General features: G+C 32.9%; 2 protein-coding genes across 2 annotated transcripts in view; one reads left to right on the top strand and one right to left on the bottom strand.

The window, feature by feature from the left end:
- The first annotated feature begins 1,586 nt into the window (after positions 1-1,586).
- The window catches only part of LOC132705388 (acanthoscurrin-1-like), a 126,065-nt gene continuing 107,121 nt past the window's right edge, over positions 1,587-20,530 (top strand). Inside the window, exon 1 of the mRNA XM_060675945.1 lies at positions 1,587-1,649. Coding sequence (XP_060531928.1) covers positions 1,611-1,649 — 39 coding nt within the window. The 5' untranslated portion in view covers positions 1,587-1,610. The remainder of the gene's footprint in view (positions 1,650-20,530) is intronic.
- Positions 16,389-18,428, bottom strand: LOC132705328 (uncharacterized). Its single transcript, XM_060675857.1, has 3 exons — positions 18,365-18,428; positions 18,126-18,282; positions 16,389-18,061 (listed from the first exon to the last, which is right to left on the bottom strand). Exons 1-3 carry the CDS (start codon positions 18,423-18,425, stop codon positions 17,812-17,814), a joined length of 468 nt encoding a protein of 155 aa, XP_060531840.1. The 5' UTR covers positions 18,426-18,428; the 3' UTR covers positions 16,389-17,811.

Genomic DNA, 20,530 nt, shown 5'->3' with positions numbered 1-20,530 from the left:
TTTGGTAGCTTTGATGGGGTTTTTAGTAAATCATCTTGAAATGTTTTTAGGTGATCGGGCATTATTCGAAATTAGGAAAGGCATGCTTATGATAATAACAGTATATTATGCAACAACGACGGTAAATGGCATTTGAGTCACGAGTTAATTTGTTTTTTTTTGCAGATTGTAATAAAATTGACATATCTCAGCTTGGCTGCAATAAATCTCTGGCTGTTGAAAATTTATTTATGAAATCTTCATGGCGTCAATGGATTAAAGAAATTCAGAACTACATAAAAATGTCCCTATACAAATTAATGAGAGTGAAATGTTCGATTAATATTAAGTCAAACCATAAACCAGATTGTTGTTTACAGCTATTTGACTTTGAAATTAATCAGCCAGTCAAATTCAGACCGATTTCGTCTAAAATATTTAGGAAAGCGTAGAATGAAGAATTTTTTAATGTTAAATCATTTAATATGATAGAACAAATACTGTCTAAGGTTAATAATATTACTAAGATAAAAACATAGTTTCCTTTTTTTTGCTTTCAAAACTAAACTTCTTAACTTGAATATATAAACATAAAAAATACTGCAGATTTATCAGATCACTTATTTTTTATTCTATTATTTTGCTTCTAAAAACACGAGAAATGCTTTGACAAATTGGGAAGTTGGGCAGAATTGATTTCGGAAATGATCATTTTTCATTGGGTTCATTATGTCGAATTAATTAAAAATTTTATTAATAAAATATATAGTTTTTTATAACCCCCTTTCTTTTAAGCGTCAACAAGTTGGGACATGTTTCAGGTACTCGAGTGCTTATCTTCAAAAAGGGAGTGAACAACAAAGCAGTAAGCCGGAATCCTATGCTAGGCTAATAAGAAACCTATTGCGAACACATAAGTTCACATCATCTCGATATAGAAACCAGGGTTTGAAAGCAAATAATTGAAAATTGTAAAAGTAAGCCCACCTTAATTTTTAATTATACTAGGTTAGAGTGATTTGAGTTTTTCTTTGGTGGATGAAAATGTCCCCAGAAGAAGTAATCTTGAGATCGTGACTTGGTACCAGAACAAAGGACCGAATTAAAGCATCTTGAGAACAGAAAGACGCGATCTCTGTCTCAGAAGTGGGCTGCCTTTTTTAATTGTTCTCAGCAATGACGTGAAGGTTTCAGGAATCATTTTTTGATTTCGTCGCGTATTTGTTTTTTGTCCGCTGACAGAGCGTAACTCACAGGCGATGACGTCAGTCGCGAACTACGGCTTGCACAGGAAGTGGCTGCCCACGCAGTCGCAAGGAGCGGCCCGTGCCGCCGCCGGATACTGCGACCCACCGGCTTGGGCAACGCCGACAACGGCGCTTCATCTGTACTAACATCTATTATGTCCATCAAACTTTAACCCATAATGCTACAGGCGATAACGAAATTTTAAAAAAATGTGTAGTCAGTTTTTCTACGCAAGTGATATTTCATTTAAAAGTACCTAGTAAAAGAAAAATAGCCACCATATTTATACCAAATTACATTGTTTCAGAAAAATGAATTAACTGCTTTATTTGATGCAGTATTGTGTGGACTGCAAAAAGATCCTTTGGAGCGCCTTTCTGAACATGTATGTCAAAGGTGATGCTGAAAAGGAAACAATTATTGTGAGTAACTCAGTTAGTCCTTTGGTAACCAATTGTTTGGAAGTGGTTGGTTGCATAACATAAGAAAGACAGGGCAAATGAACAAAGGTAGAGAAAGCAAAAAAATCGTATCTACCTGTTTTCAGAACAATATATAATATATTTTTAGAATAGTCGTATATAATTTTGCTTTTCATTACAGATTTTTATGACGAAACGGATAAGGTACTATTAATTAAGTAATTGCAGAAAAAATATTGAAAATTCTGTGAACTTTCGGTTATACTTTTAGGTATTTTCACAAGTTGCAGATAGTTTCAAAAGCCAAAAAGGGGTTACCCATTAGATACTGTTTTTTAGTAATAGTAAATGTTGGATGTGCCATTGATCATATCATAGTTGTTTTGTAATGGTTTAAGTAGCAAGAAATAATATTTAAACTATATTTTGCAACTCTTTCAACAAGCAACACGATATGAATCGATTTCGGTTTCTGCATTAAAAGTATTTTGTGATGGATCAAGTTTCCTTTATGCGGGCGATTCAACTTTTACTACCTGCCGATAAACTCGCTGACCGGAAAGTAAAAAATGCAAACGGCAATAACAAATATAAACATATACGTTTACCGTTCCTCGAAAACAATTTGCATACCTACACACAAACGAAAACATTTACGAAAACCCGGGAAAGTGTACCAGCCGATCACCTTTTACGGTATCTTCTATTTAACTACGGCGGTGATATCACAGTAAACGTATCACAAATAAATGACCAAAAAAGGCGGCAGTGTCAGTGGCTTAGACGCCGCTACATGTAATCATACGACAGGTAGCAGATAGTGCCAATCGTACTTTTAGATGCAAGGTTATCGTTGTGTGGGTGTTGGCGTAGTTGCCAAGAAAATCTGCTAACCGCAAAATTTGTTCCTTGTTTAAATGAATGAAAAAAATTTGTGTACTTACGTGACATTGTTTATCTGCTTTGATGATATTTAGGGTTCGTCGTTTCATCGACCGTCGATATCTCTAAGGTATTGGATGTTTTTGAGTCGACAAATATTTATTATCGTAAAAGAATAACATATCAATGTTGTTGAAAATACGGCCAGAGTATTTGAGAACGCGGTTCTAGTACAACTTTTGTATACTCCTAATAATTGTAATTGTAAGCATCTCTTTACTTTGTCTAGCAATTGAGTAAGCAAATTAGAAAAAAAATTATGATGGATTTGTAAAACCCTCCGTAGCTCTTTGATTTAATTTTAGAACTAGATAATGATAAAATCTGACAGCACAACTTTTGCTTGAGTTTGCTTATATTTAATTATTATTACTAATTAAGTTAATTAGTTTAGCTAGTTGCTTTCTCAATTATTTACAAAATAATTGAACAAGTGTTTGATCCTGTAGATCACAAGGTGACAACGTTGCGGTTTCCCCATAGCCGGCATTTCGTACCAAGAATCAACGTATTTTACCGAGAATTGGTGTCGAAATCCAAGGATATATCGATCATAGATCAGCCGCTCTGCCCACACATCCCATTCGATAGTCAGTTCAGCCTTTCGATGAATGAATTATTTAAATAAATGCAAATCTGTTTATTTTTAAAATGACGTCACGCGCGCGTGGGTCGTTTTCTTGTTTAACAAATATAATAACAAACAGCAGGTAGGCTAATGTGAATTAGTCGCGGAGATTATCAAAACCAATAACGTTGGCAAATGATTATCCAAATTAGTTCGATACTGCCATGCACGCTACGCAAAATGTAATGATTTTTAGTTCAATCTAGTCCCACGTGTTTCGATTAGTACTCTTAACAAGCAGGAAATGTTGAGCTATAACTCTTAGGTACTAATTAAGTAATTAGAAGTGCCAGATAAAATGTTCACATAATATTATTCTCAGACTCTATAAATTTAGCAACGATAATAGGAGATAAAAGGAGACCAATGATTGATAAAATGCAGCCAATATATAGAAACAATTATCAATGGTCTTTTCCAACTTTTTACATATGGAGGGGATGAAGTCATTCCATCCAATTTCATTATATTTTTATACATTCTGCTTATACTGTTTATGCTGTCAAATTATCCCTAAAAATTCAGGTTAGAATGAGCGTAACGATAGGCTCCTCTACGCTAATGGCACTATCAATAGATTTTCGTAGAGGCTAAATTGGCGCGTTTTAGACAAGTGACCATTTACCAGTTACTTGGGATGGTCAAAAACTCCAAAGTATTTGCAAATTTACAAAGCACTTTGTTGATCGCACAGCACTTGATTGAAATCTTGCTTCTGATATAGTATGAAATTTAGATTTATTGAATTAAAATGTCGACAGTTTGACTTATCTTAAAAAGAACCGCAGAAACGGGAATTTGTTGTTCAATAAATTAATACCCGAAGGGACAAAATAGTTTCAAAGTTTCAAATTTAAGACAGTTGGAAGCTATACATCGAAAAACACACTTGATTGAAATCTTGCTTCTGATATAGCATGAAATTTAGATTTATTGAATTAAAATGTCGACAGTTTGACTTATCTTAAAAAGAACCGCAGAAACGGGGATTTGTTGTTCAATGAATTAATACCCGAAGGGACAAAATAGTTTCAAAGTTTCAAATTTAAGACAGTTGGAAGCTATACATCGAAAAACACACTTCAATGGTAACGCAAAGCGCATTGCCTGTTTTCTTTCGAAGAATTCAACATATTGGCACTTTCTATTGCATAAACCCATATTCGCCGATCGTATAATATGATATGTTGCCTAATATGCGCTACTACGGCGATCCAATGACTCGGTGGCGCCTGCTTATACATTTACCTCTTTCTTAACTGTTTTATATACAATATCATGGTTCATTTGTTATTTAAGCGACCTAAAAATGCGCCGCGTGACGCGTTACTTTTTTAAGACAAGGTTTTAACGAGAAATTACGACGAAAACGGTTATTTATTAGGCTTTAATGTGTTTCTTCTGATTATGATTGATGGTCAATTGTATTTAATATGGGCGGATTAATTATAGTGGGATTGTGGGCCGCGATTGCGTTTGTTAAATACAAATTTGGTCTCTGGATAAATAGTAAAAATAATTACTGCAAAAATATTACAGGTATTTGTTGGCAAGAACTTGGAAGCATTTTTTCTTTTACATATAATTCTAAAAAAACTTCAAATGGTAAACAAATCTTGTTAATATTGTTCGCTATTCATATATACGGTTTGTAACAGTTTGGAATAATTGAGATAACTTTTAATACCAACGTAAAAGTTCGTATAATATAGATAACCAAATGCTTAGTTTTCAAATTGGAGGTATAATATTTTTTTATACTCCGGTCTGTAAAATACACTTCGGATATTTCCGGGATTTTACCGCACGGGTTTGCGAGCAATGGGATGTTTCCGGAGATATTTCCAACGTTTGACAGTTCTGAAGGTCATGTCAGTGAATGTGTTCATGTTGTTTTGCAAAAATGTACCCAAAAACTAACGGTTGTAGAATAGGTGTAACATGCAAACACTTGCTGCATAATATACTATTACAATCGATAGTTATGCTACAAGTATTTCCTACATTCATTCGTATCTCAATTGTGAATTAATTATAATTCTATATGCTAATGTGTTACCTAGTATATTATTACACATTGATTAAAAATTTCAAATTAAATCAGTACTATGGCATATAAAACTCTGTAGGATTTTGTCATTAATCTCAGCAAGGAATAGTTGGAGGTCATCAGTTTCAATGAAAAATGAAACTGATAATAAGCAATATTTGCAAATAATTGATCAACTGAGCATCGGATGAATATTTCAAAGTGTAAAAAATATATTTTATATACAAAGTCCTAAAGTATTACGCTCTCCTAACTCTATTGAACAATTTTAATCACTGCGTATCAGTGTCATTGTTCTGTGATGTTTTTTGACTGGTTGGAACAAACATAGTTTCGTTATCATAGTTTTAACGAAACATTATTTTAAAAATTTCATTGCTTCTGGATAGACCACTCGCTTTTTGAAAAATTAACCAATCATATTGCTAAGGTTTTTATCTCGCTCGTTATTTAATAAAATTACTTTCGTTAACAAGCAGCTACCCACAATCGGCGCAAGTAAATAAAACGCGTAATCCGGCACTGACGTGTCCTATCTATCGATTAGCGGCCCACGCTCGCACTTTCGCCGTAAACAATTTGGTTACCTACGCTACCTATTGCGAAGTCTATCCTTAACCTTACCGCCTTATTTAGCAAACTGCACTTGCTTTACCTACTGATTCAGACTATACAGGGTCTCTCTAACGAACAGAATTGTGTTAGCTTAAGTGTTGAGCCAAAGCTTTGTATAGTCTTTTTTATATCCAGACAGTCACATGTTCGAGAACATTACGTTTATTTATGGCCCTTTTTCACCTTAGTTATAACATGTATAATAAAGTATTACCAGCAGAGCGGTTTGTTGGAGATCTTTATTTGAACGTCTCAAATTTTAGTACAAATTGTAACTGGGTTTTGGAAAAAACATGCGTCAGCGCTTGGCTGGATATTCGTCATTCATCAAAGAAAAGTAGGTCCGTCCTTAGATTACAATATTTATTTTAAAAAGCGACTTTTAATGACTTATACAAGGTAAAATAATAAATCTGAGGTTGCCAAATTTCAACAAAATGTATTGTCAGACAGTCAAAAGTTTTTGCCTCTGATAGGGCTCTGTCAAAGTTTTGTAACTCGTTTATTTTAAGCAAACTCAGCATTGGCTCTTTCTGTCTTACAAAACCAAAACAGACGTTTAGAATATCTCTTTCACAAAAAAATATCAACATATAAGTGGTGATTATTACTTTTTTAGAAGAGATATTAAAATAATAGGGTTATTTCAGACTTAGTTTTCATCCGTAAGTTACTTTTCGGTTTGATAGACAGCCCAGAGTTTTAAGCTAGGGTTGGTTTTTGCATTTCACAAATGCACTTTTGCCATCACCAAACTATTGTCACCCAATTTAGATGAACAAACTCAGATAAAAATTCTGTTTGAGTCAGAATGGTGAGACTAATTTGTTTTAAAATGCAATTGAAATCAATTTTTCAATAACTTTTTTGTATTGAAAGTTGTACTTCAAGATTTTTCGCTTCCTATTTTGGTTTAGTTTAATGTAAGTATATTGTAGCTAAAAGCTAGTACTTGTTATGGACTTTTGGGAGCAGTTAGTTTTCCCAATGATTAAATAAATAAATAATATTTAACATACTGTATATTAAAATCTAAACAATTTAGGAGCGTTTATATGAAGTGTTGTTCTTTCTTTTTTATGACGAATTTGCAGTTGCATGTTTTGTTGGAATACATTGTAATGTAGTCATAAATGGAGTATGTATATTATAGACTATTTGTATAACTTGTGGGCCTTCCTCCACTCGATTTTTCTCGGCTGTTTATTTATTTCGCACGTGCAATAACGTAAACAAAAATGTCTAACCAAAATTCGCCTATATTCCACATTACAGTTAGTTAATTAAAATTAAAATTAAGAATGTAATTAATTATCTCAGATGGTATTAATTGTGGAAACTGAAAAAAAATTAACACATCGTTAAGTTTTGGCGAGAAAGTTTTGGTTATACTTTTATTTATAAAATGAGAAGATGTTATGTAACGAGTCATTCATTATAAATGATTCTAGCACTAATTTTTGTATTATTTTTTTATATTTATTTATTACATTTTAGAAAAAATCTACAAAAGTTGTAGGATTTAAAGTTTAGACTTAGTATTGTACACCATATCCAAGGTGCGCTAAAAACATATAGTATATCAAAGGCATATTTTTAAAATTGAAAAACCTGTGGAAAATTTTATAAAAGCAAATGCCATTTTATCCTGATTTAAAAATATATGAGATATTAAACTTAGTTATTTTTTACATTAAGGCCAGAATGCCAAACAAATACCGCCACTTGTTATTGTTAAAAATTCGCTAAGCAATGTACATACATTCATACATTTCAAAGAAACAAATCTTTGGAGAGGAAGACTAGGCAGTGTGTTTTAAATCCTGTTAAAATATTAAATGTGATTTTATTATGGTTCCTAAAAGTAATAGAGTTATTAATAAGCATAATAATTTATTTAGGGCCAAAATTTTATAATCTGCTCTCCGTATGTGTATGTAGAATTTTAAAAAATGATTTCCTGGAGAGGCCCAAAACTATAATCTAGAAAACTCTCCCAGTTTGGCTGGTATGCTAAATCTTAATTTTTTAGTTATTTTAATTTTTTTGACTGTATTGGCATTGAATTATAGTAGGTTTGTAATTTGATAAATTAGTTAATGTTGGGTATTGACACATACAGGTTTTTTAAACCTAGGTGTCTAGGTCAAACAGTGATAATTGTAATACGGAAATATTGTAATAATAATAATTATTTAGGTAGGTTTGGTAAACAACTTGTATATTAATTAATCCATTAAAATCTGTTTTGAAAAAAATAAAAAAGTAAATTCTGTATTTTTAGAAGTAAATCATTTGACTGACACTGAGCGATTAGCATTTTGCAAACATATGTTCCACTTTTTTTTAATTTTATATACTGGAAACTCGACTTATCACAGCAGGAAAAAACTTACACGACTGGTCTATTGAAAATCCGTCAAAATATTTGGAAACTAAACATCCTGGATGTCGATCCTTAAGGTTTAGTGTAGTTTAAAAAATAACAAAATTGGAGAAATCAATATAATATTTTTAGGGAAGGTATAGAACATCTTTTAGAATACATCAGAATTAATGAACTAACCGAAATTATATGGCGCCCTTTTTTGTTATGTTGCTCCAGTGACATATGGACCGCCAATAGCTCAGATCTTATCCTTCCAACTACTGTTTTGTGGGGGTCTTTAAATAAATATATTTTGGACGCCATGGCAATATGTATAGATGTAAATTGAAGAACCAATTTATATTTAGAATTAAAGTTAAAGGAAAGAGTTCAAAAAAGAGGAAAAAGGAGAACAATTTTTATATGTAGCGTAATATTCGTAATCAATAAAATAGTGTTTATGTATTTGGGTCATCTATATATTTTTTTATGTATTATATATACATTTTTGTAATTTTTTTATATAAAACGATAATATTTCGATATATTTTGTCAATTGAAAACATTATTATCTGTATGTATCTGTTAAATGTAAAATGAAACTGTTAGAGAGGCTAACACTAAAATATTAGAAAAGAAAATTAGAAACGTTATGAGGAATTATTTAAAAAATAGTTTTGTCTCGATAAACGAAGCTTGTAAAAATTAAAACTTATAGGTATAGGCGGTAGACTGAAGTGCTCCCCATTTAACGACACTACTTCCAGATGCAACTTATCCATTTTGAATACCAGTAAATCGAATGCGGTTTATCATCTTTTTCACGCTAGTCATAATTAAGGCGAAGATTAAATCAAGGGAATTCGACCTTCAGAAAAAAAGCTTTTGCGTCAAATTAATTATGATTTATTTACAATCATTATTAATCCGGTTAAGTAATGTTAATATAGGTACAAGCACCAATTAATATACTCCACTTAAAAGTACTCACCAATTAACTGTTAATGACGGTTACGGATAAGTGTATCTTATTCATTATTGATTTCTTCCTTGTAATGCCCTTTCCTAATCTACCATATTTTATAGGGGTAACTAGTATATTGTCCATTTTCTAGTCACGCTGTATAGACGAAATAAATATAAATAAATGCTCTGAAGAAACCAACGTCAGCAAATGTTATTCATCCACCACTGACGCAGGAAGAATCCCGAAGATTTGCAAATAGTACAAATTATTGGTAAAAAAAATATAACTAGCTTTCAATTAATATTAATTTTGATAAAACCCACCGTATAGCTAAATTTCATTCGCAATTTGAGTAAAAAAATTTTGTAGCATATCTAGTAAAAAATAACCATTTCATCACTTTGCAAAGAGTAAAAAATGTCTTTCCCGTCGTTAACGTATATTTTTTAACCTTCGGTGTTTCGGAGAGTGGTGCTGTAGTTATCAGAGAATCAGACAATTAGCACACACATGGCGACTAAAATTGGTATCCACAACTTCTTGCCACTGAATTTTGTTAACACCTAAGGAAAAAGTGCGGGTGGTATAAACCGCTACATTTTATTTATCTCGTATAAAAAATATCGAATTTGTTATTTCGAGTACCCGAGCTGGCTCTTTTATCTACCCAAACTGAAATGCCGAAGCCTACACAAAACAATTTAATTTGACTAAATGAAAAAGTTTGTAGCTGAAATTTATGGCGATTTGCCATAAAAAGGCCAGCCAAAAATAACAATACGAAATTGTGTTTGCCTCCTTAAAGGAATATAACAGAATAAGATAACAAGAAAAATAAAGACTAAATCGCGGGCGATGTGTACAAAACCCACGTTCTCCTTCCACTAAAAAAATCTTTAAAAAAGTATTAACAAGCAGTAAAAATCAGATATCCTGCGAGAGGTCGTGTAGGAAGTAGATATTCTTGTATTGCTAATCAGTACTGAAAGAAAACAATGATACAAAAGCTGCGTAATAATATACCAGTGCCGTTCGATTCGTTGTGAGTCTGAGGCTTTTCACCAATTTATTGAAAAATGAGTTCAGTTTTTTCCAGAGTTCCAAACTTAATATAATTTTTTGTTGTTGACTTAGGTACTGAAGCTCAATTCCGAATTTAATTAATGCGATATAATAGTGGTATATCGTAGATGAGAGTGAAAAAAATTCGCTTTGATTTTGTTGCTTTTTTAGCTTCTCATCAATGTTAAGATAAAAGAGGGGCGTTGTGGCGGTTTGCTGGTCCTACCGTGCTGGTGTTAAATTTACAATGTGCCCTGATGTCCCATTAAATTAAATAAGCCCCTCCATTTAGTACCTCTCCAGAGTACAAAAGGAAACTAGGACGCACTAAGATTAGCGGTCCGATACAATAGATTAGAATTAGTTCATAGCGTTAATAACACATTCGTAATGACAATACTGACGTACACTAGTTTGACAGAAGGCAATAGATCTTGCAAGTATGTGCAAAGCTGTATAAGCTAAAATATCTTGACTGTTGACCGTCCAAAGGTGCAAAGGTTGCAATGACTCAAAGCAGTATTATCAAGTCTACATTTGAACTTTAAACGGCACCTCAATTCCTTTTTTAATATCTACGCGAATAAGCAATTAAAGTAACCAAAATCATGTTTTGTACGAAGGTCCATTGTTTAAATTGTTTCACCAGTTTTCAAACAAGTATATTCAAATTTAAAATTTTATAAAACACCTTTCGACAATCATCCTGTTGGCTTCTTCAGAGCTAGTTCCACTCAACAAAAACCAACGCCGGAGGAATCCAGAAGTTTTTTAAAGGCTTCTTCTCTATCACACTGGAAAAGTCTGTCACCCCTCATGATTTTAAAATTCTTCGTTTCTACGGACTCCCACCCGGAGCCTTTACAGTGAAAACTGACAGTTTCGTAATTCATTCCTTTCACTATACACCCTAACATACGTTTTACCATTGAACTAGAAACTAATAACAACCTCCCATTCTTAGATATTCTTATCAATAGAAAATCAGATCTAACCTTGGGTCATTGTGTTTACAGAAAACCTGCGCACACAGACCGATACCTAAATGCATTATCACATCACCATCCAGCCCAAAAATCATCGGAGTCATTGAACCCAAAATTAAAACACCTTACCTATACTCTTCTCTCTAATAATTACAACATTAAAGATATCAAGTGTTCCATCACAAAATACATTTCACCAGAACCTTCCAATAGCAATGAGGGCGAAAGCAATCCTACAATTGCCGCATTCAAAACATCACTGGCCACAAATTTACCACTTGTCCAAAAATCTACCAACATATTCGATCCGTCAAAGACAACATTCCATTTGAGATGCCAGGAGTTTACATCATTTCGGACGAAAAATATCAACTAGGCTCAAAGAACATGAAAGAGCCTTAAGACCACGACAACTAAACTCATCAGCAGTTGCCGAACTCAGTCACGAAATCGGACATAAAATTTTATTAGATAAAAATAAAATTCTTGCATCTACCGAAAACATCCGAGCTCTCCTGCTAGTGACTGAAATAGATTTTATGAAAATACTGTTAGAACCCTATAAAAGTAGTATTATGAATTGTCATCAGTTTCCTTCAACGATAAATATGCTTCAGTTTGTACAGTATTTCATTTAATGGATTGCTAAATTAAACTAATTAAAATTTTATATCCGTTCTTTAGTTTATAGGTTGTGTCCACAATTCGTCCTAGTAAAACGAATTTTAAACTATGGCTATCTTGATCGTAAAGACCGGTTTCGCGATAAAATGCGACTCTTCAGCACAGAAGTGAGCAGCAAGATGAAATCACATCAAAACCCTCTTCGTCTGTTCCATGACTATGAATATGACAGTAATAACATTGAACTCTGCTTAAACTCATTTATTTATAGCGCCAATTAAATCGGCTGATTTATTGCGGCCAGTTAACCTTTTTCTAATTAGTAAGTTGCAACAAGGTCGTTCGGTTGTACCTACCTATCGTTTTTCAGTAGGCGTCTAATTTTATCGCCTAACGTTCTATCCGAATCACTGTCGATATTTTAATTCGATTCAAAGTGTCACTTTAACTAGTTTCCGTTGACAAACACCGGTGTGGCGTTACGAAACTCCATTGATGAGGTTCTTGCCACGTGAATTTGGCTCACGCTCGTCCTACGACGCTCGTGTTGTTGCCGCTTACAGGGCGGACCAAGTTTTGAATAATTGAGTTTAGAGTTTTACAAATTAGGTAGTTTTATCATTGGACGTAGTCTAAGAATAGGAATAATGTCCAATAACTATTATACATTAATGAGAAAAATAAGAAACTAATAATTTAATAAAATGATATAATAAAATAAAAAAAAAGTAATAGTAAAATTTAAAATGTATGAGAGATAAACTCGACTTGCCGCAGAATTATTCACCGTATACTTAAAACTTCTGTAGACATTACATCTCATCTCATCCCTCAGGAGCTACAAGTTTCCTAGAAGCCTTAGAAGCAGTATAGGTTAATAATAATCTGTATTAAAAAGATACACCGCACATTTAATACAAAATTGAGAACAGCATTAAAAATCAATTTTGTGTGTCAAGTTTCAAAACATTACAGTGATCTAATGTGCCTAAGCAACACCTTAATTTTCATAAAGTATATTTCCTTTTGAAAGTGAGTAGAATTGTATATTTATTTATCAACGGCCCAATCGCCCAATATAAAATTCACATAAACAAAATAGTAAACAACAAAATAAAATAAAATAAAACAAAATTAAAATTAAAACATAATGAAATAGACAGACCTTACCCTAATATGACAAACATTGGTTTTCCAAAATATTAAATATTGGGATATAGTTAGTCGACACGACACTTATAAGAGTAGCGACGCACCAACACAATGGTATACAAAACTATTGCGAGGAAAAGCGGAATAGTTTTACCGACAGCCTTTAAGGTCTTTCTTAAATATTCTTGCACTCTGGAAGCAGTTAAGTTGGTCAGAAAAACGATTCGCTAGTGCAGCTGACCTAGTAAGAAAAGAACTCTGCCCATATTTAGTACGATGGAACTCCACCTGGAATGGGTGGTTTATTCTGGTCTGGCGGGGGGCGGGGACGCAAAGCCCAAACTTACATAACAGCTCAGGTCCATGGGAATTTGAATGCAGTAGATTATAAAAAATGGTGAGATCCCTCTGCATGCGACGAATCTGAAGATTTGTAAGTTGGAGCAAGTTTTCCAATTCAGAATAATCAACGTCCTCAAGTCCTTGGTGCTCCTTAAATGCTATAAACCGCAGGAACCTATGCTGCACTCTTTTTATGGCCTGTATGTGGACGTTATACGAAGGTACACCACACACAGGAACAATAATCCATTTGAGGACGCACGAGGGAGCAGAACAGTAATCTGAGAGACGGAACACTCTGGAAGTCCACTGTACAGCGCTTAATAAAGCGCAAAATCTGAAGTGAACATGTTGTGTGTAAGTCAAGTTAATATCGAGTAACACTCCAAGATCCCTTATTACGGAGGGCTGCAATAATGGTGTCCCTTTTATGTTATACGTAAAATGTATGGGGTTTCTGCTCCGGTAGAAGTTCATTAGTTTGTATTTATTAATATTTAGTTCCATTCGATTCAAATCGCTCCTCTAAATCGGACTGGAGTTTAATACAGTCATCGACATTATGGACTCTCATATAGAATTTTAAGTCGTCAGCAAATAATAGGAAACATGTTTAATGAAAACATGAGGCAATATCATTCACATAGACATTGAAGAGCAGGGGTCCCAGGTGCGATCCTTGTGGAACAGTAGAAGGCACGCTAATATCGGTGGATTTGAAGCTCTAGACGCGCACTATCTGCACTCTTTCAGTAAGGTACGATGTTAACCATTCCAAAAGTTTTCCCTGGATTTCAATGATGATTTCATCGGTCAAAAGCCTTTGAAAAGTCTGTGTCAATGGCATGAACGTGAGACCCCCCCTTCAATGATTCCAGCAGAAAATCTGTGAACGTGGGCAAGTTTAGCTCAGTGGAGCGATGGGAGAGAAACCCAAATTGTTGGTCGATGAAGCAACCTTTAAGGCCAGCAGATAAATAGTCGCAAACTAAACTTTCGAACACTTTAAATATGCAACTCAGGATACTGAGGGGCCTATAATTGTTCACTTGCGAGTTATCGCCGGATTTTAAGATAGGGTAATGATAGGGGTTATGTCTGAGAGTGATCAGGGCGAAGCCCCAAGACACGTCTCAATATTCGGTTTTGTAATTTGAAAACATCTTTTGCCTTTTTGGAAGACCCTCAAAAGGAAATTCTATATCTCATAATGGATTGAACCTGACCATCGCAGTCAGACAATCTCCCTCAGCCTTCCGACACAAATAATAATGACAAGAAAAATGATAATCCTAACTTAGGATGGGGTCTATATAAATTCCCAGCAATTTTATAAGATTGGTCATTATTATCATATTGTTTTGCTTTGCGGAAATTACTAATAAAGTTTCCTATCCTGACTACTGCTAGAGTGAAGCGATTGCACCATAATATTTATATTTACCTTGTATCTTACCTGCTTTATAACTATTGCCCCTTGATTATTATTCTTAGTTTCGGTTAGTTTTTCAAAGTTAAGAGTACGAACACAAACGGGTGTAATTTTTTTATATCTCTCATTAGATTTGCATTTTTCTTATAGTTTACTCATCTTAAAACTTACAAAAATTATTTAGTTTGGGTATTCAGCTATATTTGAAATGTTTAACATTACGTAAAGCTTTCCTGAAAAGTGATGTATTACATTTAAAAATAATTTTAAGTTTAGTTCAATTGAGTTTAGAGTTTTACTTGAACAAATTATATAGTTTTATCATTGGATCAATAAGAAACTTATAATTTAATAAAATGCTATTATAATAAAATAACAGTAAAATTTAAAATGTATGAAAAATAAACTCGACTTGCCGCAGAACTAGTCGTCGTATACTTAACACTTCTGTGGACATCTCATCTCATCTCTCAGACGCTACAAGTTCCCTAAAAGCCTTAGAAGCAGTGTAGTTTAATTATAATAAAAATAATAATAATCTGTATTAAAAAGATACACCGCACAATTAAAACAAAATTTAAAATAGAAAGAATCAATTTTGGGTGTCAAGTGTCAACATTCTTCAGTGGTCTAATGTACCTAAGCAACACCTTAATTTCCATTGAAAGAGAGTAGAATTGTGCCAGAGAGTAATGAACATATAGATATTTGTTCTCGGACGAAGCCCCAAGACGCGTCTCTGTATTTTGAAAATATCTGGTGCCTTTTTGGAAGACCCCCAAAAGGAAATTCCATATTTCATAAGGGATTGGACCTGACCATCGTAAGATAGTTTAATTGTCGTCTTCCGATAAGTCAACACAAACTGCCCAGTTGTGAATGATGACAAGGAAAGTGATAATCCCAGCTTAAGATGGAGTCTATATGAATTCCCAGAAATTTTATAAGATTGTTCATTATTATGATATTGTTCTTTTGTTTTATGGAAGGTAGGAATAAAGTTTCCTATCCTGTTTACCGCTACAGTGAAGCGATTGGGTCATAATATTTATATTTGCCTTGCGTCTTATGTACCTTATGTTATTCTTAGTTTCGGTCAGTTTTCGAAGTTAAGAGCACGGACACTAACTCTCATAACACTCTCATTTGATTTACATTATATAGTCTGGGAATGCAGCCAAATTTCAAATGTTTATCATTACGCAAAGCTTTCCTGAAGAGTCACGTATCACATCTGAAAAATCAGTCGCGTCTAAAGTTAATGATAAATTTTTTATGGTTATATATTGTTAGCTTTTAAACTGTTAATTCTGACTAAACAAATGAAACGACTATAATGATTTACCGAATAAACCATATTTAGTTAACCTAATTTCAAAGAAATTATTTAAAATCTGTGGAAATAAATATATTGAATTCCAAAATAATGATTCCGCTCCATTTTTTGTTATATTTAAATAAAAATTATGATAATCTTATTTCAATTGAAATTTAATTTGCAATAATTTATTATGTTTGTCAAATACATAAAGGAATCAACAAGTATATAATTATTATAATTGACTGCGAAGCCCGTTTTTGTGGCTATAAATTATTCTTCAATATAAAAGAAGAATAACTAAATGTCGGTAAAAACTGCATAATGGAGTTCATGCAACAAGTTTGTTAACGTTAGCATCGACATTTACACACCCTGTAGCAGAAAATTTTATGAATGAATGCGACGCGTTCGTGGGCGTAAGTATACTAAGCTCGTGTTTCATAATCACAATGATATTTTAGAAAACGGCTAGCCTCGCATGTTCATTCACCAACCAGATATAGTAATTTCTAGGTCAAAATTTTAATTACAAAGGTTATTAAGAGAAAAATCTTGTGGCTGCGCAACACTAGTAATTTATTTGCAAAACGGCCGGAAGTAGAAAGTTTATTTGATTAACATTCCCTCACGTGGGCGGGCGCATTATATATATTTATGTTAAGTATGCAAATTTTATGCTGGCGACGTTAAAGAACAATAGTCGATTTGGGATGTTACATAGGAATCAAATGTCGGACTATCGATTTTAATTTTCGGCCCGATATTTGAACTAACATTTTCATTTTAATATTTGTCGCTACAAATAATACGCTATAATACACTAACGCCACTATTAAGCAGATGGATAGATAAAATAAAAATGATTGAGCAATAACTCATATTTTTTCCCAATGTTTTCTGTAAAATATTGTAGCTCATACCATAGCTAACTTAGTCAGAAATATGTAACTGTATACTTTCTATGGTATTTTCAAAATCTGTTATAATTTTTTTGGTATTTTCAAAATCTATCCAACAGCTATTAAGTTTTTAAACCTTTGATAAGCATTTTAATCTAAGATTTTTGCAAAGTAAATTAGACCCAATAGATTCTATAGGAAGAAGTTGTAACTGTCCCGAGCAACAATTCTCATATTACTTGAAATTCCAAGAGGTTTTAATATATATTAATGCACACTGGCTTCCACGATTCTTCTTCAAAGTTCCTAAATCCTATGGTAAAAAACACAAACAGAAAGTGTACTGTGCTTACAAAGTGTCTGATTGCTTATAAGATGTCTAAGGAATCATTTTTTTAAATAAATACTAAAGTGACTTGACTTCGCTCGTTTAGAACACTCTGAGGGTATACCCATTACTGATACTAAACCCTTGCTAAAAACAATTTTTTAATGGTATTATTCAGCACGAATCGTTCATTCCACTGTAAAACTAGCAAGGATATTTATATTTAAGGAAGTGTTACTAGATTTTTTATTAATATTCACTTGTGATATCCTTATTCCATCAAGGATCCTTCATATTTTTTCTCAGGCTTATCAGCTACTGAAGTTGCGTTAACATTTTTAAACTCTTTCGTAAAATTGCCATCAATTATAATAATTTCCCGCTCAAAGAAAAAATCGTCCACAAGTTAGGATACTTCTAAAAAACCTATTGTATTGCGAGGGTATTTATGGATTAAAGTTAAAATGACCAATTGATATTTTATCGAACAAAAATCGGCTTCGCTGTTCCGGGAGCATTTCTTCCACAATAAGGTTTTTCATGTTCTTATCTGGAACGACAAACAGACGGCGATTGTGACAAAGCGACTTCATGGGTTTGTTAGACTCCAAATGAAATCTCTGGTGCTTTCCTTGGAATGCTTTCGCCATAGTGATATTGCGACCCCAACAGCCACCGTCGATTTCTAAAATTTTTCTGAAAAACGAAACACGAGTTTACGATGCACAGCAACCCGGTTGGTCGTTTTTATTTAACTTACCGAGATTTAATCTCTTTGATATTCGCATACAATGATCTGGGGGCGTATATCGATCTGTAAAGAGCTGCTTGGTCTTTGGATTCTACAAGTTGTGCATGCTCATCCACGTAAAGTTTCGATTCTTTATGTTGGATATAATAGTCCCCAAATGACTGAACTGTTTAAATATACGATAGAAGAAAGAAACGAAACCAAATTCAAAATAGAGGTCGATTCGATTTAAATTAGAAAAATCTTACCTTCTAGAAGCAAAGAGCAGAGACAACCAAAGCATGCGAATAGTGCGCCTAGACGAGCCATTTTTTAAATAAGTTCTATTTACTTAATTGCATTTTTTTATACCGCCACCAATTATTCTTCTTGATTATTTCGAACGAACATTTATTTTGGTTACCAAAGGTTATAATTATTTTCATTTAGGTGCTTTACAATCGTGATGTTCTAATAATTAAAACAATAACGCGTGTAAGACAAGCATTTTTTGACAAATAACCTGAACTATATTTAACTTTGAACACCTTTTGAATAAGATACAAGTTAACTAAATAAATACTCTTGGAATTGGTTAGCGTTGACCTGGACATTTGTTAATTATTATGAAAGCGCGATAAATTAATGATTTGCAGTTTCCATATTTTTAAACGTTTGTTTTATCTTAGGTATATAATGCGCTAGATATTATTAAGGTTTATTTTTATAACGTGCATTCCGAAACATTTTATGTACAATATGTTTTATCAAACACTGCTGCAAACTCAGTTTTGTTCACGTTAGTTCTATTTAGTTTTAAATAAAACGACATTTGAGTTACGAGTTACGAAATATGCCAAGTCTCTTACATGAAACGAAATTGACGTGGTAAAATGACACTTCCCGTTAGATCGGTGTACAATTGGGTTATCTTAGACAATTTTCTAAATACATGGCATGTTGTGTTGTATTAAAAATGCTTTGTTTACTTTTAAGAGGAGACAAATAACTCAGCGGAAAGGATGTGGTAATTTTTTTGATACCCACGTAAATTTATGTGCCGACCAACTTGTTTCCTTAACAAGGGAAAAAAGTAATACGCAGTAGCGAAGCCTATTAATAACGAGTAAATAAAATATAGCAACATTAAAATATGATAAATCCGTATGAAAAAACAACCATAATTGGTTTTATAAGGCAGAAATATTAAATAATTTGAATTTACGATTTCAGCGACGCGGAACGAATTGTAGGTAATTTAAATACACAGACCGTATAGGAATTGTCATTTTTAGCTGAATTTGTCCTCTAATAGTAACGTAAAGTAGAAGCAACATTTCTATAAATATTTTAAATATAGAATATCACCAAAAAATATTATTGATATTATTGAGATAACGATTATACATGATAATTATAACTTAAGTTAAACATGAAAAACAAGCAAAACTGTTATTATAAAAATATAGGTTTAGCAATATCTATGACTCTAACATAAGTTTTGAATTTATTGTTCTCTCTCATTTTAGGAAAAATTAATATGTGTTGATAAAATTAAGTTTAATTTTTTTTTTGTTTGATTTTTGATATTTTGGATAACAAGTCAAAGAAAATATCTTAATAACACCAGCAGGAATTCAATTTGCAATGATTTTTATTAAACATCGTGAGAGAAACGTTAGTAACAAATCATAAATTCGATGTAGACGTCGCCTTCCTATTCACCCTTGACCTCCGTTGTCGTCCGAGAGCAATTACTTGCCAACTCTTGGTGTCACTTGTCATGGCTTAATGATATAATGATTTAAGTTGCGAATGGCGCTAATAGAAAAAACTTCGCGGCATCATTAGAAGACGGAATCGTGAAATTCTGTAAATTTTCTGCAAACTTCCTGGTAATGAAAATATCTTTGCAATTGAAATATTTTTCATACATGTTCATTAAATTGCTTACAAATTGAGTGCTTGTGTTGTTTCTATGGGTTGTTTGATTCCGTATAAAATTAGAATTACATAAATTAAAATTAGAAAATTAAATACATTACAGTGACTAAATATTTTATTATATATTTTGATTCCGAGTCGCTATTATTACCAGGCGATTTCGAAGTGTAGTTCAAAATGATGTGTAGTATGTCAACAAGAATGAAAAAACAAGTACTTAACTTATTAGCTATAGCATACCAAAAAGGCTGATGCAACAATTTGGGTCAAATGATGGATTGAGTTTTGAGCGATGAGCACTGACTATAAAATGTTTTCTATAAAATTTTGGATTTGTTATTTAGAAATTAATTTAAATTCACTAAAATCAAAGTCTTAGAAGTGCTTTATGTTGCCTCTTCATGAAAGTTAAACTTACAGGATATAGTAATTTTTAATTAAAACTTTCTTATGAACGACAAAGGGAAGTTGAGCTTCCGAAGACATGCCTA

Source organism: Cylas formicarius, unplaced genomic scaffold, assembly GCF_029955315.1.
Source record: "Cylas formicarius isolate icCylForm1 unplaced genomic scaffold, icCylForm1.1 PGA_scaffold_7__23_contigs__length_41026272, whole genome shotgun sequence".
Taxonomy (NCBI): domain Eukaryota; kingdom Metazoa; phylum Arthropoda; class Insecta; order Coleoptera; family Brentidae; genus Cylas; species Cylas formicarius.
The sequence above is the reverse complement of the archived record's forward strand: the minus strand, read 5'-3'. Positions and strand labels throughout refer to the sequence as shown.